The following is a 24,555-nucleotide window of genomic DNA, read 5'->3' as shown; positions in this document are numbered from 1 at the left end:
CAGCATCTGAAAAATACATAATGAAATGTGAGAAGGCAGGGGTTGAACAAGAAATGGGACCCCTGCTGTCTGCTGGATAACCAACCTGGAGAATAAACCACGAAGAACTAGTTAAAAACTGCCAATTCTGAAAAAAGCAATAAAGGAGACTATTTGTAGCTCAGGATTGAAAAGAAAGGTCCGTGGTGCTTTCTGAGCTTGTTTGTTTTCTTGCAAATGTTTCCTTACCCAAACTAGGTATAACATCAGTGCAGCAACATCACTAGCTGGTTTGGGTAATGAAATGTTCCCAAGAAAATGCGGACATTTCAAGAAAATGCAAGCTCAGAGAGCACCGAGGACCCCTTAATTTAGAAAAAATAAGGTTTTTGTGGTAATTTAAAGACAACAGAAATTAGATTATAAAGTCATGTAGTTGTTTTTAATGGGTTTGGTTTTTTTTGTAAGTGCAGAGAACTCAAACCCATCCCTAACAGTGAGCAGCTAAAGCTGGATTATAAGCGATGCTAGCCTATGTAAGAAACAAGGGTCAAAACTTCTGAATCCTCAGCGATGAACTGAGTCAGCAATCAAGAAAATGTTAATCCCATCAAGTTCTACAAGAGGAGTGACAGATGCAAGGATAGCTACATCTTTCAATGCTGAAATTTCAAATCCCCCTCACACAAGAGATGGGATGTAATCATGGGACACTTGAGAATGAATAAACTGACTCTGGGTTGTTCTGTAAGACAGCTACAAAACTATGAAGTCTTCCACGTTCACATCTGTCTTAAAATCTAAATGTTTCCAAAAGGTTTGAAAAACAGAAGCAAATATGACGGGAATGGTAATGGTAATCTGATGAAACAGTCTAATGCAGATGGCAAAACATAGGCTCACGTTGCTGGTTTACTAGGCAATGCATGTGGGGGATAAGGATTCTGTGAACTTGGCAATATGTCTGAAAAGTACCAAGAGGAGGAGGGAGAAAAGAGTTCGAGCAGTGCTCATGAGAAGGAGCACTAATACCAGTGACTCTGATTTATATAGCAATAAGGGAACAGATAATTCACCCTATTAGTACAAGCAGTCCTCGACTTATAACCATTTGCTTAGTAACCATTCAAAGTTATAACATACTGAAAAAGTTGACTTTCACACGTAGGACGACTGCAATATCCCCAGTCACGTGACCAAAATTCAGACGCTTGTCAACTGGCATATATTTATGACGGTTGCAGTGTCCTGAAGTCATGTGATCACCTTTTATGACCTACTGACAAGCGAAGTCGATGGGGAAAGCAAGATTCATTTAACAACTGTGTTATTAACTTAACAACAGCAGTGATTCACTTATCAACTGCAGCAAGAAAGTTTGTAAAGTGGGGCGAACCTCACTTAACAACCGTCTGGCTTAGCAACTGAAATTTTGGGCTCAATTGCGATCATAAATCGAGGACTACCTGCATCTAATAAACTCAGGTTCTCTTAAACTGTTATCCATATGCCTCTTGTGTTAACTGTTCTTCCAAATAATTTTGATGCACGTTTCCTAAGTTTTTGCAAGCAGAATTGCTTCCCCCACCTCCTAGCTCACTTACCTCAAACTGTAGTGGAGTATTGCAGCGACTAGCAGCCAAGGAGGGAATTGGGGAGAAGATCACACCGCAGCCACTGCGACTTTCCTCCTCTCCTGGCACTGATGAGGAGGACGTGGTGAGGTGTGGGCTCAGCGAATCTGGAACCAGGGAGTCAGGAAGTGGAGGAGTGACAGGAGACAGTGGCCGCAATAATTTAGTAACGCTCTGCTCCATCAGATAGCGAGACTTCCACTTCTTCAGAGGGCTCAATACATCTGAAATTTAACATACAATCTAGATGACGTTCTACTATTATAAAGCCCTCAACCGTGCTCAAAATCTAATCCCTCTACGTGTACCCATGGAATTTTAAATTTGGCTCCTGCCACATTAACAATCATTCAAAGCTAATGCAAAAGTTGAAATGAGGGAAAATTTCCAAAAAGAAGGACAATTTCAGGACTCAATGGATGTTTTCAGGAATGAAAAAAAGTGCTCAACTGAAAGCAGTCAAATTCAGGCCCTTCGGTAGTTTTAAAAGAAGAAAAAAGCAAACAACTCCAAATTATTTGTTTTGTTAGGCTAATTTCAGCAACAGGAAACTTGTCACAATACAGAGCTGTAGTCAAGACAGAAATACCTCAAGTCTTTATACAAAACCAGGCTTGCCCTATTCCATACAAATTCACATTCATTTTCTTCGCCTTCTGAGATGAAGCTCAGTTGATGGAAAACCTGTCATGGATGGATACACCAAGGCCGAACAGGAGCTAACCACCAACCCAACACCATGCTTTTAGTGGCCTATTTGTTTATTCATTCGGTTTATATCCTACTTTTCCATCTCCAGTTCTCTTCACAACCAACATCACATAAAGACAATGGACTGAAAGTGACTGACTGACTGACTGACTGAGCCAAAGTCATCCAGTGAGCTCCCGAGGATTCTAATAGGGCTTAATAACTAATCAATAAAGCATTACACTGAGCTTCTTCCACAGCTGAGGGTGTACTGGACCTTGGAATTCCCTGATTCTAAACTAAAATCTTATCCACCATATCGCAATGGCTTTCCTGTACGTCCTCCATTACCCTTTTCCAGTTAAGTTCCTGGTACCGACAACCGGGTCTCACTTTTGCACTCTGATTAATTTGAATTCTCCTTTTTTTTGTGCCCTGTTATTTCCAACCCCAAACTCCACTCTTTCTTTATGAACTCTTATTTATCTCCTATTCAAGCACTATTGCAGTAATATCTTTGGGATAAGGGGAACTACTTCCTGACGACAAAAAGACTTAAAGATCCCGGCATCCTTTTTCAGTGGAAGCTGTTTTTTTCCTTTGCATCCACATATCTAAACTTTCACAACAGACCAAACCCTTCCCATAACTCCATATACATCCAGAAACATTTTTGTTTTTCTATGCGCACAGCATTCTGTCCTTATATGATCTCTTAAAAGAAAATTGATAAAATCCATGCAATCAGTCCTGTTTTCCATCGTTGGATCATTTAGAACACTTTGCCAGCTGTGCAGCAAGCTGTCTACAGGCTCCCGGGCTGCCAATATGGGAATTCCAATTTCTCCATGTTGCAACGAGACTCGTTAACTCCCCACTGGCTGAAACATACAACAATACCGGATTGTTCCATTGGCCATTACACCGCTCTCGGGTTTGTCTTTCTACTGGGGAAAAGAATTGGTTCTCATCCTCCACAATTCAAACTCTAGCTGAACAGAGGCCCCTAGATACCTATGAATGGAAGGAAAGACGTTAACTGCTAAGACATCTTCTGTGGAATAGCTCCCCAACCAAGTCTCATTAGTTCCTATTTCACTAACTGCTGCAAGTACTTTGAGCTCTTCCTCTCTTGAGATGCTGCCTTTCAGTCTACAAACAATCTCCTCTAAACGATTGTTCACCCATCTTCCTTTCATTCTTGGGTCACGAAATCTCCTCATGGTTACACATGGCTGCCCTTCCCAACTATGTACCACACACTGAAATATATAATATACATCTGGGTTGGGACAAAAGATAAATATTTGTTGAGGTTTTTTTTAATGCCACCAGACAACTGCAGTGGGTCTCTTAGAAACCACTCCAAATTCACACAAATCTTTTAGATCACGAGAAAACCTTCCAGTTTTCCTTTTGCTCTCACTCACTCAACATTGCAAATTTGCCCAGAACTAGTGCTTTGTCCACTTTAGATGGCTCTAACCTTTGTGCAACACACAGTTATCTGTACACTGCCTAGGGCCTCGTCTGACGTCCTTGGAAAACTGATCCCTGACTTGGGGAGTTCGCCACCCTCTTCCTCTGCAAAGACAGATGTAAAGTTACTATTTTTAAAACTCAGCTTTTTGCTTCGCTCACAGATGTAGCAAGGTAGCTGCTCTGCTGCAGAGTGGCTGCTCTGTAACCAGGTGCCCACTGGTTAACCAATTATCTCCCTAGAAAGCGTTAGGAGAAAAGTATTAAGCATAAAACTCTTGACTTTTCATGCAGTACACTTTCTGTACGACTACCCAATTCTTGGTCATGATGGAGAAGGGGGCCCTTTACTCAGGTGTGCGCATTAAATTTGTTCCATCTCACCCAAGGCAACCACCCAGCAAAAGGAAGAAAATGCCACCCATGTGTCTTGCACTAAGAAATGCAGAGCTGCCCAGGATCATGTAGGGCAGAATTTAAGCAACTGGCTTTTAACACTCCTAAGCTCTCACTTGTTACAAAATTTGCATCAGTTAGGTGCATAGTGTGCAAAATTTGTATTTCATATCTATAATATTATTAACCTACAATTGTGGTAAGGACTTTTTTCTTTTTAAGTATATGGTAGCCATGCCTGAATAGCTGCAGGAGTCTCTTTACAAAAGGTTGCTTTAAAATAATAATAATAATAATAATAAATCACTGTTCAGGACTTCTCCCAATAGTTTCCCTCCCTGTTAATGTTTCAGTAGTGAGAAGACATCTCAACCAACCTGTATTTTCTGTGCAAATGCCAGAAACACTACTACTCTCGCTGCTTTGGTATAGACACTGGGTTTTATTCTCCTGGGAAGCAGGTGAGGTCTGAGTCATTCCTTCTTCCAGAGCCTGCTTTATCCAACGCTGTAAAAAAAACAAAAACCACAACCCTACTAAATGCATATTCTTTCTGGGTTTTTCAGAAATTTTCAACACATGCCCTTAATTCCACTGGTAGCATCCACAGCTATCTTATCCCAGAGACAAGTTAAACTTTTAAGCAACATCTCATTTTCCCTCTCCACAACTGAGGCACAAAAGGTGAGCAGAGTGAAAGTATGTAAATCATATTGTTTCATGTGATTTATGTGTATTCTTAAGTGTGATATGAGAGATTATCTTCTTTTTTGTAAGTAATTGCTTAAAATTTACCTTCAGAAAGTTTGAAAAATCCATGGAAGGGAATATGCAACTACTTTGCACATATTTTCCATTTTATGCACTTTCCTAGCATTAGCCTTTTAAAGACTAAGAAATCAATACAGATTTCTGACCCAAACAGAAGCTATGACTATTTTTGATTGTTTTTTCTCTACATTTTGCTTTTGTTTTGTTTTTTAAAAAAACCTCTTAATTTGCTCTCCTGCTTGATTCTTGCTAAAATACAATAAGAAAAAAAAAAGGTCAAATAATAATTATGTTTAAAAATTGGTCTCAAATTTCATGATATCTACAGTTAGGGTTTAAAGTTAAAAAACTTCTGATTAGTTTTATGACCAGGAAACTGAAGGCTTTAAAAATAGCATATAGAGCAGGGATCTCCAACCTTGGCAATATTAAGCCTGGAGGACTTCAACTCCCAGAAATCTGAGAGTTGAAGTCCTCCAGGCTTAAAGTTGCCAAGGTTGGAGACCCCTGATATAGAGGGTTCCGGAACCTATAAATAACATTCTACAGTTCCTGGACACCAAGGCTGCCAAAGCACATGGTTTCTCTATTATTGTAAGTTCCACAACAAATACAAAAACTGCTTTAGGGGGTATAAGAAGTGATACTGTCTCTTAAGGCACGATATTATACATACACCTAGAACGTTTCTCAACCGTGGCAGATTTAAAACATGTAGATTTCAGCTCCCAGAATTCCTCAGTCAGCATGGGAAATGCTAGCTGGGGAATGTTAGGAGTTGAAGTTCACACGCCATGATTGAGAAATATTGGCCTAGAAAGTAATCCAATACAACCTGAAGTCTGATTTTGATTTAGAACTCAGGTATCTATTCTGTGAGAGATCATCGCTGCTACATTACAAAGTATTTTAACATCTTATGTGGGATCTTATAAAGCAGCAGTCTCCAACCTTTCTGCCTCGGCTCGGTGGACCAACGGCAGTGGCAGGGAGGGGAGAAGGGATAGTTTCTTCTGCGTATCACTTTCACAAAAGCAGCTTTGTATGCGCATATGCACACACACACACACACTCACTCACTCACCCACTTCTGTAGCCTGGTTCCCAACTGGGCCATGGATGGGGGTGGGGTGGGGGTGGGGTTGGGGGTCCCGGTCATAAAGCTTTCCTCCTACTTTGTTCTCTGTGTGAAATGTGCCAAGGGATTAAAAGTGTAGACACAGTGGAAAATATACCTTTTTACAAGAGCTGTAATTCCCATCCAGCTGAAGTGGCTGCCTTCGCCTTTCTGGATTGAAAGGAGAGCCAAAACGGATATAATGTTTAGGGGTGGTACAAATGAGTGGGGAGTGAACCAGTCCTGGCAACATGTTCAGGGTGGTAGCCAGGACAGTTGGGTCAGTGGTGATACGTAAAGGGCACTCAATGGGGCACTCCTGCTTCTCTGCTTTGTCATTCAGCCACTCTGTAACCAAATACTAGAAACAGAAACAGACATATTTTACTATATAAAGTTAACAAGAATATGCAAACATTAGTGAGATAATGAAGATAGGCAGAAAAATCATAGTTTCAGGCAGGGGATTGGCACCTGACTTTTTTTTAAAAAAATATTTATTATTTATTTTATTCATTCATTAAATTTATACGCTGCCCATCTCACTCTGAAAATGACTCTGAGAGCTTACAGTTAAAACAAGCTGCAGATATTCAGTTTGGAACTTCATCTAAATTGGTTTTATCACTACTTCCCCTACAGCCCCCTCACAAGTCGGTCCTCTACTAAACATTCTGAAGTACAGGGAACTCTCAGAACTACAATGTTTTATATCTTTCAGTCGAAATCCCCATTTTAAAACAAAACAAATTCAGTACCTTTAAAAAAAAATGATACTACGATGTAAATAAATGCCTGATTGATTGATTGATTGATTAATGAATTTCAATGTAATTTAATTTTGAATTCAAATGTAATATTTACTAATGTAGCTGATTAATCATGGTAAAAGAATTCTCCTAGTGGATTTAATTCAAAGTATAACATTTATGCAAAAAAGATTACACATTCAAATAAACATGCCAGTTCCTAGGTCTCCCAGAAGCATTCCGGATTTCACACAATAAAGATAACTCGATACATTTTTCCTCAACTTGAATTTATGTGTCTTACAGTATTTTTAATATCAGTGTTTATGGTGGATTCTATAATCCTGGAGGCTGTATATTTAAAATGCTATTTTAGACATCACATGCATCATATTTTAAAAAGATAGTACACTAACTAAAATATAGATATAAAGTGATGGCTTCAAATCTGATTATGAAAATATCATTTTTGATGTTTGAATAAAAAAAATGTCATTTTTCCTGGCTTCAATAAATCAAGTATAAGATTTCACTAGAGCACTTGCTTCCCAATTCAATAATTCTGAGCTGGCATCACTTAAGACTATTCAGTCTTAGGTCAGCTTTTACAATTCATGCTTTATTTCAATCAACATTCCCTTTCATAATTCTGTGGGAAACTTCTGATTTCTGTGCTGCCGTGCCAAAAAAATAATCTTGTGGGGGGAAAAAGTACATTAATGGCCTCTTTTTTTTACATTTTGTGAAGTTCAACTTTAATAACCTTTTTTTTTCTCCACGTAGATTTGTTGCAAATGCTGTGGATTACCAATACACCAGTACAATCCATGTGTTAATTCAGACATTTGGATTTAGCTGAATACTACTAACCTTTTGCTTTCTATTTTAGACTGCTGACTAGTTATAAAAATCAGTGGAGGAAAACTGCATCAAATCAAGAAATATCCAAATTTATGTTTTGATGACTGTGTTTCCCCCCCCCCCACGCCACCTCCAGTTAAGATTTAATAAACATTAGCCATAAAAGCAATCAAGCCAACTAAAGCAACATGCCACATTATAGGAGCTACATGAAGCAAAATTATCTTCTTGTCGTTGCAAGGAAAGATGCCTTTACCCTTCTTTTCCCACTCCCCATTTACCTTTTTTGTTTTAGGATATTTGGGTGCTGCCCGGTTGGCCTGGGATCCTGTAGCAGCTATCACAACTGGATCAGAGTTCACCACCTGTGGCCTCCCCTCTCCTGGGCCCTCTACCCTGCTCACTTCCGCTGCCACTGCTGTGCTGGTGCCACTTCCTTCCTCGGGAGCAGTTTGAGAGAGTTCAGACTGCTGGGCACTGGCAGCTTGTTTTTGCCTTCTTAGTCTCTGTGCTGAGCTGCTCCGATAACGCGAGAAACGGCTTTTGGGCCTGGGCCGTGGTGTTTTTGGTGGTGCCGGTTTAGGGACTGGTTTATCTGTACTTGTCTCCTGCAATGTAAACAACTATTGAAGGCAAGGAATTCATAGTTTACTCTGTACTTTTTGGTACTCTGTACTCTGCAAGAGCTGGCTGCACAGGTTTACATTATGAAGATAGTGTCTTGAACTTTAGGATCTAGATTGGAAAAGACATTCTAGTTCCCCCTTTGAGGGGGAAAGATGAATGTATTATATGTCCCAGGAAAGTACGCACAATTTTTGTTGACACTTTCTCAACCAAAATGCCCTGATTTCTAATCTCTGTAGACAGCAACTCTGTATCACAAGACGAGATAACCTTTTTTTAAAATAGATCAACATGACACGACTTCTCCAAACCTAGCATTCATTTGGCAACGGTGAACTGTCTGTGCCAGCTCTGTTACCAGCTAAGGACTCATAGAAACTGCCTTGCTAATTTTAACAGGTTTACTTGAACAAGAAAATTCATAAGCAATATTTGATGGGAAGACAGGAGACGGACCAGCAACTGAATTATATTTTCCAAACAAGTGGCTGGATTTTACTCTGTCAATGAAATCAACCCTCCAAATTCAGCAGTTTTCCAACCTGACCCTCAACAATTCTATTGTTCTTCTTACCCCAGCCTGTGAAGATCTCCGGGTGTTCACCCCAACACTGCTGACACAGGGCGGAGCACTTGCCACCGGCACATTTAAAGCCAAACTGTTATCTTCATTTTCATTTGGCACAGGTTTTGCTTCTTCTGGTTCTGGGGTCTCTGCAGTAACCACTATCTCTGCATCTGTGCTGCTCCTGTCTGACGATGGCAGATCTCTCCTCCTCTTTCTCTTTTCCAGATTCTCAAAGACATGCATGATAGCTTCCACCTTTCTATCTTCCCGGGTCTAGCATACAAAACCAGAAATCAAGATTAACATGGCTCCGAGAGGAAGAAAGTGAGGATGGGGCATAACTCAAACCAGATTATGGAGGACAGAGAGATAAACTGCAGAAACAACACCTAATACCCAAACTTCCTGTCAGAACAGTGATGATGACAATGAAGATAGCAATAGCAATAGCACTTAGACTTATGTACCGCTTCACAGTGCTTTACAGCCCTTTCTAAGTGGTTTACAGAGTCAGCATATTTCTCCCAACAATGTGGGTCCTCATTTTACCCACCTCGGAGGGATGGAAGGCTGAGTCAACCTCGAGCCTGGTGCCACCACAGCTCTTATGAGGAGGATGCACAGAAGATATGCACTTCTGTGCATTTTAGTGTGCACTATTACAGAGTAATGGACAATTAGCTTAGCTCACAGTTGTTCTGAGGGCAGGGAATACAGAATTGATATTGCTGATTTGAAACAATGCATAAAAAACAGACACACACTTTGATGTAAGTGGTTAAAGGTCAGGGTAGAATGGAGGCTCTAGGACTCCCTTATCCACACAAGCCAGCTGGGTGACTTTTGATCAGTTATTCTCTCTCAGTCCAACCCACTGCACAATGTTGTTGTAGGGAAAACAGGAGTCAGGAGCAGTAGGTATATTTGCCTTAAATTGACTGAAATATATAAAAGGCAGCAGTTATGGTTGGTCACATAGTCAGCCAGAAGTTTAGATTGGATTGGGCATTTTTATCCACCTATCTACTCCTTCCCAAGGACCTGGGATAGGTAATTGTTGTTTAATGGTATTAAAAGTATGTTGCAGGATAGTAAACTATTCCAAGGGAAGCTGCCTTTTGCCATTGACAGGTGATTCTGTAATACCGATGGTATTCTAGGTGTTTTGGAACTACACCTAAAGCACTTATTACTATTGGTACTCTTTTTTTCTTTTCTTTTCTTCTTTTCTTTCTCTCTCCTCCCTCCCTCCCTCACTCTCTTCCTTCGTCACAGTAATTCTATTTCTATTTATAGCTATCTGTATTTTGTGAATCCCCTCCCCAATTCTTTTTCTTCTCTTCTACTGCCTTCCTGGTATTGCAATGGCTACTTTATTTTTGTCTTTCTTATCAACAACTAATCAAATACCCTGGAGTATTGTGTGGCAGATGCTTGCTTGTTTAAATTCTACTAATCCACATCCTGATTAACAGCCAAGCCTGCAGGTAAATACTGAAGAGACTTTTAAAAACTATCCGGATCCAAAGTCTTCTGGAGTTGATTTTTCCTACATGTTGTCCTATAAATTGTCTAAGTAGAGGCATATAATTGATATGAGGAGCTACCTGCTCCTGACTGCATAGCTTCATAGTGAATATTCGTATTCCCATAACCTTAATCTCTTTATATCATTTTGAGTAGACTGGGATCACTACCTCAGAATTTGTGCAACATATATACAATTTCATGTGGTGGATTTATAAAAACACAGGCATAGGAGGACAAAAAGGAATATATGGAGAAATGTAACTCAGCAACAACCTATCAGAAAATTCTAGGAAATACCTATGCCCAATGGAAAAGACAATAGCCATCACAAAACACTAGACTAAATTAAGTATTTAAGAAATACTTGCCCGTCTGCCCTGACCTCCCAGCTCATCGGCAGCAGTTTCCTTCTCCTCTTCTGGTTTCTCTTCCTTATCTGCAGCCTAAAGAGAAAGAGAAGAAAACCTCAAAAGCAGTCACAACTGCAAGTAGATATGAGGAGCCAGATTGTTGGGGGCAATATGCTGACTCTGTAAACCACTTAGAGGGCTGTAAAGCAATGTGAAGCGGTAAATAAAGTCTCAAGTGCTATTGCTATATGAGGACCATCACTGAGACCTTTCAGCTTTGTCCAGAAAAAAAAAATAGATTCATTCTGTGATTAAGTTTACCTAGAATTAATGACCAATTCTCACTTATCCAGAATGATGGGGACATTACCTCATTATCGCTCACTGCAGCAGGACCCTCAGAGACTTCCTCGGTTTGGGGATTGCTGTTCTCATCTGAGGCTGCACCCTGCTGCTCCAGTTCCTTACGCCGGGCTTTCCGGCGCCTAGTTTCTGCTCCAATCAGAGTGTCCAGAATAGGTGGAGGTAGTTGTTCTACGGGGTTCAGGCTCCGCTTTTGCACAGGACAATTCCGGTTTCCTTTGTGGCAGGCACAATCCACTTTATAATTGCTGTTCCACCACGAAAGATAGAAAAGCGTTTTTAGTATCATTCTTCAAAACCTCAAGACATTATGTTATTTATTTATTAAAATCTATATGCCTCCCATCTCACTATCACACAACTCTGGGCAGCTTACGACAAGATAAAAGCGACACTATGAAACATTAAAACAATAAATATGAAGGTTAAAATTATTTGGGCCAAATGCCTAGGAAAGAAGGGGTTCCCATTACATGAGATGCTTCAGAATTTTTTTCTAAAAAAATATATATAATAGTGAGTAAAAAGAATAATATAGAGGGAAGGGTAATAACAAGGAAACACCACCGAGTCAACTTACCAGATATTGTACTCATAATCGAAGGCAATGGTGACCTCTGCATCTTTGGCAATGGAAGCGATCGCATATATGCACAGGTGAATCATCCCATCTGCAATCACATGACGAACCTGCAATATAAAAGCAGCACTGCTAACACACTATAGCCAGGCATTGGTCTTACTGCAAAGGTGAACATTTCTCACAATTGTAAAAACCAGCTCCTGCAGTGGCTGGTTGCTCCTGAAGAGCAAGATTATCATCCACAAAAAAATGCACCTGAAAACTAAAAAGGAGTGTTTTGCCATCCAATATGGAATTTTATTAATGAGAAATGCACAAGTACACACACAAATCAAAATTTCACCTATTAATGACACCATAAAGTACTAGTCCTTCCCGCCCACCCCCGCCCCCGCTGCAGCACTCCCAAGAAACATTTTTTTTCCCTAAAGCTCTGGCATTATAAAATTCACAGGGCATAGTCTGAGTCCTCTGCGCTTAATTGGCCTGGGATTATCTCTGCTTGATTTGTAGAGCATAAACTCAAACTCACATTTGCCAAATACTAAAGGCCACATAAGCACTGCCGTTTACCTCTGCGTTTGGTGTGCAGGAACGCCTGATGAATCTGGCATCGTTTCCGAATGTGCGGGCATCCACACACATCTCAACACCATTAAATTTGGAGTAAAATAGCACAAAGGGATACGGCCTGAGGAAAAAGAAGAAGAAGAAGAAGAAAAAAAGAACAACGTTTTAATCTCCTGGCAAACATCACCCAACCCGGTGCAACCTTCACAGATGACCTAGTGTACCCCTGCATGCATTTGTGCACGTGCATCTGATCTTTTATTTAAGCATAAATTCCCTATAGGAAAAAAAAATGGCTCACGTTATCTTCAACTAATTCAAAGTCTCAGTGGGAGGGCATCGTGTTTGTTTTTCAAGAAAGAGCAATTACAGAAAAAACTCTTCTCCGCTCCCCTGTCCCCAACTCCGTAACAGGCCTTTATTCCGCAACTATTTGGGACTCTTACTTTTTGAAGAAATGACCATTGACCTCGAACTGCTGTCTTAGCATCACCTTCCCACGATATTCAATTATAAGGGTATCTGCAGCCAAATCTCTTGCGGCCCTCAAAAGCTTTCGGTGCTTCTGAACCCTCGTGACTCTCCCCAGTTGAAGCTGTAACGTCAAAAATAAGAATAGAAGACCCAGATCCGTTAAAAAACAACGATCATCCTACTTCTGTATTTGAAAGCAATCTTACTGAATGTGGATAAGTAGGATAGGGATAAAATTATTGTTATAATTATACCTCCCCCAATTCTTTCAGGCAAAGAAAGTATACATCTAAGTGCAAAAAAAGGATCTCGGCAATTCCCCACCCCCCACCTCCTTCTAAGAATACTACTGACTTCTCTCTCGCTACTTCTGTATATACTCTTACCTGCATTTGGGATCCGATAACCGTGTTGTTACAGGCCAGTTCAGTCTTATTGATTGTGTCCAGCACAGCCACCTTGCCCGCAAATTCTTTATTAGCATTTAGGTGACGCTCTAGGAGATTTTGCACATCGGCGCTGTATTGGTTTGTGAAGGCTTCTTCATACTGATCGGTCCAGAGTCTAATGCGGTTTTCCCACCCCTCTGTGGTATTCTCATCCAGGGCGTGGGCTTCTGAAGGAGAATTCTGTATCAAACCACAGAGTCAGTTCAATGGCTGAATGGTTTGGGGCACTATAAAAGACACTTAGGACTTTTTGAAAAGGCCCTTTGCTTAAAAAACAAAACAAAACTATAGAAACAATCTCTTCATTCTTAATTAGCCTTGATCAAGCACAACTTAAAAGGCTCTCCTGAAAAACTGCTAGGAAATCAAAAAACGGAAGAAAATGCTTGCAAACTCATTCCCAAATATGACGAAATATCCCCAGCCATCTTTACCAGGGCCTCATTCTTTCATATTCAGCAAGCAGGATACTATAGCCCTTGACAATGACTTACTAAATTAATGCTGCCCAATTCCATGTTAGAGAGGAGCTTTTAAAGTGATGATGCTATTCATAGATCAATGGCCAACGTATGTAGCATATTTGGAATCTGGTTGTAAAGGTGTTTATCAGGGTTACACATGGATACTCACCTTCATCCGCAAAGATTTTCGTGAACCTTCTCTAAAAGCCTGTCAAGCGCAACAAGAGAAATCGCTATCAGTATTTATATCCTGGACATCTGAGCTTCTGGTCAATAAAAGGTTACATTTTCTTTAATATAAAGGGGGAGGAGCCGAGAAACTACAATGCATAGAACTGGAAAAGCCATTGACCTCAGTTTATTTTCATTATACTCCTCCTACAAAAAATCATCTCTTCCAGGACTTCACCAACCTAGAAATATTGATGGCTCTCTTTTCATTTATGATCCTATTCATTTTAGTAGGATATATCTATCCTATTAAAACATCAATTGGACAACAATTGGATGCAGAAAAAATAGCGTACAGGTAGTCCTTGACTTTTGACCACAATTAAGCCCAAAATTTATGTTGCTAAGTGAGAAATGTGTTAAGAAAGCTTTGCCTCATTTTACAACTTTTCTTGCTACATTTGTTAAGTGAATCACTACATTTGTTAAGTTAATAACTCGGTTGTTAAGTAAATCTGGCTTCCCCCATTGACTTTCCTTGTCCAGAAGGTTCCAAAAGGGGATCACATGACTCCAGGATACTGCAACCGTCATAAATACGAACCCATTGTCAAACATCCAAATGTAAATCACATGGCCATAGGGATGCTCCAATGGTCACAAGTGTGAAAAATTGTCAAAGCTTTTTTTCAGTGCCACTGTAACATCAAACGGTCACTAAACAAGCTGGTGTAAATCGCAGACTGCCCGCATTTCACTCTATTATTCCTATGAAGCCTCCTTCAAGTCCTGCTAGGCTACATCATTGTGGCCGTGGAATATTCTTAGGAGAAATGAGTGAAGAACACTAGAAGCAGATGCCAATGGTATATATTCCCACCAAGGTCAACCAATATGTGAGGTGAATTTTGTCCCATTTTACAACCTTTCTTGTCACAGCTGTTAAGTGAATCACTGCAGTTGTTAAGTTAGTTAACATGGCTGTTAAATGAATTTGGCTTCCCCATCGACTTTGCTTGTAGGAAGATTGCAAAAGGTGATCACATGACTCCAGGGCATTGCAACTGTTATAAATGTGGGTTTATTTTTGATCACATGACCATGGGGATGCTACAACGGTCATGTCAAAAACAGTCATAAGCCACTTTTCTCAATACCGTTGTAACTTTGAATGGTCACTAAATGAACTTTGTAAGTTGAGGTCGTATCTGTATTGGGCAAAAAGCTACTGAAAGATGCTGGAGGCAGATGATTATTTTAGTGACAATGGCAAATAGATAATTTCTAACTGTTCAAAAGAAGGCAATGGTACACCACTCCTACATTTTACAGGAAAACCACATAAAGAGACAAGATAAAATGATTGACAATACTGGGCTGGATTACCAGCCCTCAGGTTGTTGGCATTCAACATGCTACTGAGGAAGGGCTGAAAACCTTTTGGAATGCTAACCGTTTTTATGTCCTGGAAACATTCAAGTTTTTGAGACGTCTTGCTGTCAATGTTGCAAAGAAAAGAAAAAAAAGATCTGAAGACACAAAGACAGAATTACAGCGGGAAAACGAAGCATAAGAACAGGAGAAAGCTCAACCCAATGATAGATTAAATGAATCAATTGCACATCCACATCTCAGGAACCATTGAATCAAAATGGACGGGAATTAAGACATTTTTCAGTCAGAAGATCACACTGCTTACTACACAGGACATTGGAAACAAAGAAAAGAAATGACACTGCTTTCATAGAAAGGATACAGCAAAGGCAGTATCTGGCTACAACAGAGTCAGTGACCATATAATATAAATCAAAATTTGCAGACAACCCTGCAACATAATGAAGGTCCACGTTTATGCTCCAACTACGTTGGAAGAAAAAGAGGAGAAGGACGGTTGATTTTATGGCCGAGTTCAATCTGGTAAAAATTGTGCAAACAAGATACGTTTCTTAAGGTTGGAGACTAAAATGCCAAAATTGGAAGTAGTAAGGAGGAAAAAATGCTGTTAGGAAACAGCAGGAAAACAGGGAAATGCTTGCTTAGGAAACAGAAGTTAAGCAGGAGAATGACTACCCAATGACTGTTTCTGTCAATCATTGCTAACACAGTTTTAAAACAATCAAGCCCACAACTATGTAAACTGACATCACCAGATGGAATACACAGAAATCATGTTGACCATGTTATTGGTACAAAAAGAGGTGGAAGAAGAATTCTCACTTCTAATAGCAAAGATGTGGCCAGGGGATGACTGTGGAACAGACTGTAGGATTCCAAGCCAAGCTAGGGAAAAAGAACAAAGCCAACCAGTTTTCCACAATAGGATTTTGAGCACATACCCACCATTTTCAAGAAGAACATCAGGAATCACTCTGAAGTGCTGAACCTCATTGATAGGGAACCAGAGGAACTGTGGAATGAAATCAAAGAAGCTGTTAAGGATGAATGTGAAAAGAGAAGACCAAGAAACAGAAGAAAGCAAACTGGGTGGGGTGTCAGAACAGACAGTGGAAACTGCCAAGAGAAGAGAAGCCAGAATGAACGAAGAAAGACAAAGATCTCAGGAAGAAATTTAACAAAGAATTTCAAGGGAGCTGTTAGAAGAGATAAAAAGCAGTATTATAATGGCGTCTGGAAATGTACTGAACATGGCAATAGGTATGGAAAAACAAGAAAAGCTTTCTAAAAGTTCTCCAAACTCAGAAAGATGTTCTAATGTCAAATTGGTATGTTAAAGGATACCAATAGGAACTGATTCTAAAGAAAATAAAACAACAATGGATGGAATATATTGAAATTATGTAGAGATGTCATCAATGATTTAGAAAATATTCCCTATTTACAAGAAAATCTAATACTAGTAGTTGAAGTCAGAGAAGTACTCCAGTCATAACCAGTTAGAAGGCCACAGAAATTGATGAAATGTCTACAAAAATTTGGCAAGCAACAGAAGAACTCGTAAAAGTTTTAACCAAATGATGCCAGCACGTCTGGAGAATCACACAATGGCTACGAAATTGGATGAGGTAGGTCAACCAATACCGAAAAAAGGAAACTTAATTTAGTGTCCAAAGTATCATATATTTAATTTTATATGCTAGCAAAATAATGCTTAGGATTAGCCAATGTAATTTAGAATCCTACAGAAAAAAGAGATCTTAGATATTCAAACTGATTGTGACTATTATAGATGGGTCTTCATGAGCACGTCAAGTTGACAGGCATCCTATAGGCATTCCGATTTCATTGTCCTCATGAAAACCCCATACATAAGACAGGAAGTCACAACTCATAACATGGCAAAATAGACTGGCTCCAAGTTAGTGAAGGAGTGAAATCACAGTGTTAAACTCTATTTGCGCAACTTATCTGCTGAATATATACTGAAAGTAGCTGAAATTGGAAGATGAGCATGGTTTTAAAACTGGAAAAAGAAACATATGCACCATGCTGACGGCACTGTTCTGATAGCTGAAAATACAAATGAACTGCAAGCTCCAGTAATGAAAGTCAAGGAGCACAATGAAAAATGAAACTAAGAATAACTATAAAGAAAACTACTACTGATAACAGGCACAGCAATAGGAAAGTGAAATGGTGAATAACTTTTTTTTAGAATTCACTATCAACAATAAAGGAACCAGCAGATAAGAACTGTGCTGCAGACTAGCACTTGGTAAATTAGCAATGAAGCCTTTGAAAAAGCTATTCAGATGCCGTGATATATCTATACCTACAAAGATCAGGATTGTGCTTCAGGCAATGGTTTTTCCTCTGGCATTCTATGGAAGCGAAGGTTAGATAGAAATGATAGAAAAATATCAATGCTTTGGAACTCAAAGAGAAAAACCAACAGCAACGTGGATAAACATGAGGACAACGGTGATTGATGCATCCCTGGGAGACCCGAAGGGCCAGGTTGGGAACAGATGATCCAGAAAGAGGTCCATCCATGTGGTTGCTAAGAATCAATTCCGACCTGACACATAAATTTTAATCAAATCAAATAATTCATTTCCAAAATGCAATACCCGAACCGAAATATTTTATAGATTCTATAGCTTCTCCCAAATTAAACGAAAGCTAGTGCCTGTGAACTGATGCTTGATGTACTAAAAGTAAATTAGTTAACACACAGAACTAGTAACAATTCATTTACTTTGTAGCTACAATTCTAACAGGTACCAACATACAAAAGGCATCTCCAGAGTCACCTGCCTGTTCAGTTTTTTCTAAACTGAAAAAAAATGTAGTTAGAGTCTATTGTAAAGCAGCAGTTTTCAGTACAGCCTCATGTCTAAGAATACCAATGTTGGATCTAGAGGTATGTTCAGAAAATAAAAATGCTGCATTGATATGTGACCACTTTTTTGGGGGGGGGGGGAAGGAATGGCTGTTTCAGGTGATCTGTGGTTGAACTGCAGTGATGGAGGGGAAGAGCAGGAAACAAACCAAGGGCCTCTCAAGCCGCTGAGGGGAAAGAGGGAAGGGCGAGGCTGGTGTTTATTGTCGCTCTGTTCACTTAGCAGCAACCTAGCAGGGCATTCTTTTCTGATTGGCCAGGCAGACAGCCTGCTTTTCCATGTATCACATCCTTGGGTTTTTTTCCTGCTCTCCACCCAGAATATGGGTTTTGGGTCTAGACAGTCATCAGAGGACGAAATACATAATACCTGGACAGAATCAATTATTAATCAGTTTATAAGGTTAACTCTTCAAATGACTCAGTGCTTTTAAGCACGAGTACTTAAAATAAAATAAAAAAGTGTTTTGTTCTAATGACGAAGCATGATAATCACCCTGAAATAATACAATGGATAGGGATATTAAAACACATTCCCTCTGGAAGAGTGTTTATTTCTTGCCACAAATTAGACAGGACTGCATGGACAAAACATTTGTCATGTAACTACAGAGCTGGTGCAAATGTAAGTCGCTCACCAGGCATCCAAAGATACTTCTTCTTATTTTATATATTTCCAGACTTGAATAATTAAACTTACAGAGATTAACTTCACAATTTAACTGCTTTCAATGATAGCTGTTATTATTACAACTCATTTGTGCAAAGTCTCAGCAGCATTTCTATAACTTGTGCTCTAAGAATTTATCAATAAGCATGCTTATAAGCAAGTTTAAAACCGCGAGGCTGAGACACTCATGACTTTACATTCTTCTGTGTTCCTGCTGTGAAAATGCCGTATTAAATATACATATTTGCTTTCTAGTACATACTGTGAATGGAAAGGACATATCAACACAACACAATGCAACACAACCAACATTGAAGGGCCTTTTTTCCAATGTTTCAGTAAACTTTTCAACTCCCATCAAACATCACTTTTGCAATTGATAAAGGCAATATTAAGAGACCACTGAGGTCATTAAGTTTAACTCCCTGATTGGTGCAAGAATCCAAATTAATGCATATCCTAAGATTGGTTGTTCAGCCGCCATCTAATCTCTGCAAAACTACTTTTTCTTTCAAATTGCTGCTTTGTGGCACCTCTATTACTGCCCATAATTATTTCTGAGATGTTTAGAGACATTTAAATCATGTGTTAGGCCAGTTTAAGAGTGTGGTTTTGTGTTTTGTAACAAAAGCCTCATTTTATGTCATTGCTGGCAAACTACTTTTACTCCCAAGTTTACCATGCTGGGAAATGAGCATGTGACTGGCCACACCCATCATGAAATAATGCTGTAATCCTGACAGTAATTTTATGAATGGGTAATTCTAACTATCCGCTCACCCACATAGCCACAATTTCTTCAACATGTCCACAAAGTTGTATTTGAATTCCAAATTATTATTATTTATTAAATCTATGTGTTGCCTATCGTGCCATAAGGCGACTTGTGGCCCAAAAGAATAAACTTTCAAAATTTGTACCTGCTACATCAGCCACAGTATTCAGTCTATGGAAATTCAGATAAAAAGTCTGAAATTTTGAGCTAAAGAATTTAATAGGGCAACAGAGGGTGTAACCAGGGAACAAATTGAAATGAGACAAATCAACATTTTATTTAACCATATTCCATCGCGATACTGGTAACACGTTCAAAAAATGTGCAAAGTATGCAGCATTAATCTCAATGCCTTTGACTGATTGACTAAAATTGTATTAGTGATTTGCCAGGTTATTATTTTTTTTTAAAAATAAGATTAAATTATACTTCTTTTTTATGAAGATATTTTCCTTCTGGGCAAGCTATGCCCCCTGACCTCATTTACAGCTCTGCAAGAGGTCCCCCCACAGCCAAAATGAAACACAGAGTGACTTTCTTAGGCATTTGTTCTGTGTAATGTTTACTGCTAGTCCAGATGAGGAGAAGGTCTGCCCAACCTAAAACCTAACACCTGTGAATTTTTTCTTTCTCCTTAGTGGAAGGTTACAAGTCACTTGAGGAAGATGAATGGGGAAAAAAATCTAAGCCAAACTCCCAATCTCTCTTGCTTAGAAAATGCCTTGAGACTCCAACAGCCATTTCTGTTCACATACCTTGATTTTTTTAGCTTTTGGTGCTGTACGAGCTCTCTCCGTATTCCTTTTTCTCTTTTTAGGTTTGGTTCTACAGACTCGATTGACTGTCAGAGTGATGCTCGTAGGAGTGTGTTGTGTAGCAGTATACAACACTGTGGAGGGAGAGAGCTCCTCATCCCAGCTCTCTGTTGCACTGCTATCTCCACCTACAAAGGAAAATATCACACTGACAACTTTCATAATTTAGAGAAATCGCCACACTGCTCTTCAGCTTGACTTTAAAGAAGAGATGCTATGCTGCTCGCCTTTCATGATAACTACTTGCACTGTATTACTATAGGGAAGGAGACATAGTAAATACTTTCTACCAGGACAAACGCTGATTCATAAATCTCAGTGATCTGTTTGCAATAAACAGACTGTACTTACCTGACACGTTGTCTTGTTTCCGGCGACGAAATCTGATTACTTTCCCCCTGCCAATTCCCCTAAAAAAGAAAGACAGACATCTGATACTGGCACTGTCAATGGCAGCACTGCCTAAAATGAAAGTAGACTACAGTGACTTGGATCTTCAGTGGAATGCCTGCTGACTTCATCTTGAAGAATTACATAAACCTTACATGCCTTTAATGGCTATTGGAACTTTATATATCAACACGCTAGGCCATTTCTTCAACCATTAATGTGTTATGCAACCAAAGCACTTTCTATACTCCCAAAGAATGTTGTCTTCTGGGTCTAGAGAGAAGATATTCATAAACTTAAAGAGTATGAAAACATGACACTTAAATATTTTGGGCTACGGATAATCTGAAGGGGTAAGAAAGACTCCAAGGTGTCCCTCTGAAACTGAGACTCCAATGTCACTTCTATATGAGAATCTCTGGTGATGCTAATCTCTTCTTCAACTATAACTCTAAATGTGATTAGAAAAATATATCTAGCACTATAGTAAAATAGAATATCTTTAACACCACAGAAATCCAAGAGAGATTGCTTTACCAATTATATCTGGCTGGCTGAAACAAGGAAGTATCTTTTGGAAATTTCACCTAATTAACTCGCTCTGTTTTGTCTCTGTGTTGTGGAATTCTGTTTTTCTTTTCTTTTTCTTTTTTTAATTTGCTGTCAATTAGTTCCTTTGCTCCATACCACAATAATGAATCACAGGCTGAGTCAATGGGAAATTAAGAGAATGGTCCACAAGATATAATCATGAAACCTCCTTCACATTTCTCATTGAGTTGGTTACCCACACACCTAGAACTTACCGGCATTTTTCACACTTGATGAGGAAGCCATCTTGGGAGAGACTGCAGTGACACCAGCTAGGAATAGATTCTGCCTCTGAAGAGCTCTCTGTGTCACCAGAATTCTCCTCATCGTGAGAGTGCAGGCCATTCAGTTCTGCACGTGGGATGATGGTCTGGACAGGGGGAGAAGCAGGAGGGGTCGGAGGAGGAGGAGCTCCATAATTATGATCCTAAAAACAAATGTTTGCATCAGTGCTGTTTTAAATTTCAAGGAAGGATAATAGTAAAAAGAAAAGGAACAGCTTACAAAATTCTACAAGCTTTACTAATGCATTGCAAAGCCTAAAGAAGCTCAGAGAGGTTTGGAAGGTGATCAAAATATATGATAACAAGGATCATATACTTAATCTGGGATTCAATCTAAAACTAAGTGAATAAATTGTTTCCTCTATTCAACCCAAGGAATTTCCTGAAAAATGAACACATTTTCTAAGCACCTAAGCAAAAGGGGAAAAAAAAAAGAAAATTGGACTTTGGGAAACTTCAAGATTGGTTAAAAATACACACAAATACACACACACATACACACACACAAAGCTAGCACATTAGGAAAGGAAAAAGCCCACAAATCAACTGAATCAGGATGGTACACAAGTAGGAGTACATATTAAGATGCAAGGATTTTGCACAATTGAACATAAGAAGCCTGCAAAGTCATACAAACCTCCTGATTCTGAAAATATTACGGTTTATGATACACATAAACATAAATATTTTCATTAAAAAAATAAATAAAACAGCTCCTAGAAATTCCCCTATAGTTTTCACTCAGTAAAACCACAAAAATGCCTCTTCGTCTAAGCCGGTTTGCAATAAGCTTTCCACAAATTGTATTTTTTTGGGGGGAAATCCAAAACTACACTGCAAATGCCCTCCAAAAAGATCTCTAGCTCAGTCATGTTGAAGCTGGGAGGGGAAGAAATGGGCTTGATAAAGTACGAATCTACTGCAGATAACAGAGAAGGTACTCACTGCATAAGGCAGCCCTCGGTAGCTGTGCCTCTGGGAGGCCCCGTAGCCGTGATTTGCATACACATTCTTCTCACTAACAGCTGGGCTAGCTTCGACAGACTCTGGGCTGCAAAAAGGGCCAACAGCAGAACCCATCAGTAGAGGAAGTGGGTCTTTCACCCCACAATTAGCCAGATCTCAGAGCTCTCATGATGCTAAATCATCATCTAGCCAAGAATGGACACACCTTGGGAGAACAGGAGGGAAAGAACCCATGGAAGCTATGGCATAAGGAAGGGAGAAAAGGCTCAGGACTGGCATATGGTTTCAAAGCTGGTATTCGGTAAGAGACAACGGGAGCAAAAAAGGTACTCATACCAATCTTTGAATTATTTGTTAGTTACTTATACATTGCATCAGAAGGTGGATTTTGAATTATTTATAACCTTTCTCATCTACTCGACTTATTTTGTAATCACAGCTCTGCGTCCAGTCAGGTTACAAAGTTTATAAACCTCTGACTTAGCTGAATATTCCTTCCTGGCCGCAAAGTCTTCTTGTTGCTTCTCCTTAATGCACACGCGTCTAGATACAGTGACAAAAATTTGAGTGAAGTTGGCAAGGATAGACCCCTGAATATTTCATCTAGTAAAATCTGCAATGTGTGGAGTATCCAGCTTTCTCACACAATCATGTGAGGAACAGCATACCTATAATCTCTACCACTGGAGAGAAACAGCAGGTTTCTACCACAAGAGGGCAGAAAGAAGCAACTTAAAATGTACAAAACTAGCGGGTTAGTGAAAAGCTATGGGAGTCCTTGTTGCAGAAAAGGAAGCAGGAAAAGCTTTAGATGAGGAAGCCAAAGCTGGAAGCTAGGAGAAGCTGTTCTCTATGGAGGATGGGAGAGGAACAGAGAGGAGAGAGAGAGAGAGAGAGAGAGAGAGAGAGAGAGAGGGAGGGAGGGAGGGAGGGAGGGAGGGAGGGAGGGAGGGAGAGGGAACTAAGAAGAGGGAAAAGAGCCAATGCTGCAAGCACACATTGGGAGTGAAGTCCAGAAAACGTCCTTTCTGCAATCACAGTATGTTTTCAAAGGCTATTCCTATGAAGAAGAGAGCTATAATTATACCACAGTTGTTTATTTGCAACCCTATCCCTGTGCAAAATCTCAGCATCATTTTTATCTGTAATCGTTGCTTTAGTAAATCAAGGAAGATATGCCTTTAAAGCAACTGATAAATCCTATACAATGCTTTGTTCTGAGGCTCTCTGACTTACTTGACCAGAAGGAACCTACCCAATTACAGGCCTTTATTTTATTGTTTTATCTATATTCATATTTCTAATGCATGGACATTTATGTTAGAATAATTACATAACTTGTCCCGTTTTCCAAACCGTGTTTTTATTTGAGTGAAAATAATTAGTGGATCATGGCAGAATGAAGAACTATAGGCTGATGGACCCTATACCAACAAGGATATGAAGTTTAATGCCAGAGAGTAAAAACAATGGTGGCAACTATTTGTAGTTGCCATCGTTTTTACCTCCATATTCCCAAGGAAAAGGATAGGAGGTATAATTAGAGAAGGCCTCGTTATACCAGATGACAAGATGCAGAACCACTGCAACTGGCAGTTATCATGAAACGTGACCTCGTATGCTCTTGAGGAGCCCAGGAGAAAACACAGCAAATAAAATGAATCGGTGTGCAAAAGCCCCCTAGGACAACAACAACAGCCACCAGTATTAAATCAACCTCTGACCAAGCTAAATCTAGCATCAATCAGTAATAGCCTCAGTCAGGGAGAGGGAGAGAGGGAGAGGAAGAGAGAGAAGACATCCATCTCATTTTTGGCCCTCCTCTTTCCTATGGACACTTCATTTGGGTTCCTCCACCAGTGGCTACCAGAGGATGTTCTTGGCAAGCCACTTAGATAATCCTCCCTGAGGAAAAGAACGCTACATTAAAAAGATGAAA

General features: G+C 39.6%; 1 protein-coding gene across 5 annotated transcripts in view; it reads right to left on the bottom strand.

The window, feature by feature from the left end:
- Positions 1 to 24,555, bottom strand: part of SETD5 (SET domain containing 5) — a 64,630-nt gene that overhangs the window by 14,725 nt on the left and 25,350 nt on the right. For 3 of the 5 annotated variants that reach the window (XM_058174254.1, XM_058174253.1, XM_058174255.1), the window contains exons 3-18: positions 22,596 to 22,701; positions 21,582 to 21,793; positions 20,737 to 20,795; positions 20,326 to 20,513; positions 13,824 to 13,862; positions 13,128 to 13,370; positions 12,714 to 12,862; positions 12,271 to 12,388; positions 11,695 to 11,804; positions 11,122 to 11,362; positions 10,770 to 10,844; positions 8,878 to 9,144; positions 7,958 to 8,284; positions 6,185 to 6,427; positions 4,556 to 4,685; positions 1,584 to 1,837 (exon numbers count right to left, since the gene is read on the bottom strand). In XM_058174254.1, the coding sequence (XP_058030237.1) occupies positions 1,584 to 1,837; positions 4,556 to 4,685; positions 6,185 to 6,427; positions 7,958 to 8,284; positions 8,878 to 9,144; positions 10,770 to 10,844; positions 11,122 to 11,362; positions 11,695 to 11,804; positions 12,271 to 12,388; positions 12,714 to 12,862; positions 13,128 to 13,370; positions 13,824 to 13,862; positions 20,326 to 20,513; positions 20,737 to 20,795; positions 21,582 to 21,793; positions 22,596 to 22,701 (2,761 nt within the window). Of the gene's footprint in view, positions 1 to 1,583; positions 1,838 to 4,555; positions 4,686 to 6,184; positions 6,428 to 7,957; positions 8,285 to 8,877; positions 9,145 to 10,769; positions 10,845 to 11,121; positions 11,363 to 11,694; positions 11,805 to 12,270; positions 12,389 to 12,713; positions 12,863 to 13,127; positions 13,371 to 13,823; positions 13,863 to 16,165; positions 16,233 to 20,325; positions 20,514 to 20,736; positions 20,796 to 21,581; positions 21,794 to 22,595; positions 22,702 to 24,555 lie in introns of those variants that run through there. The other 2 variants (XM_058174256.1, XM_058174257.1) reach the window with 2 other exon arrangements.

Source organism: Ahaetulla prasina, chromosome 2 (genome assembly GCF_028640845.1).
Source record: "Ahaetulla prasina isolate Xishuangbanna chromosome 2, ASM2864084v1, whole genome shotgun sequence".
NCBI classification, from domain to species: Eukaryota; Metazoa; Chordata; class Lepidosauria; order Squamata; family Colubridae; genus Ahaetulla; species Ahaetulla prasina.
Note: the sequence above shows the minus strand (reverse complement) of the source record. Positions and strands in the feature narration are given on the sequence as shown.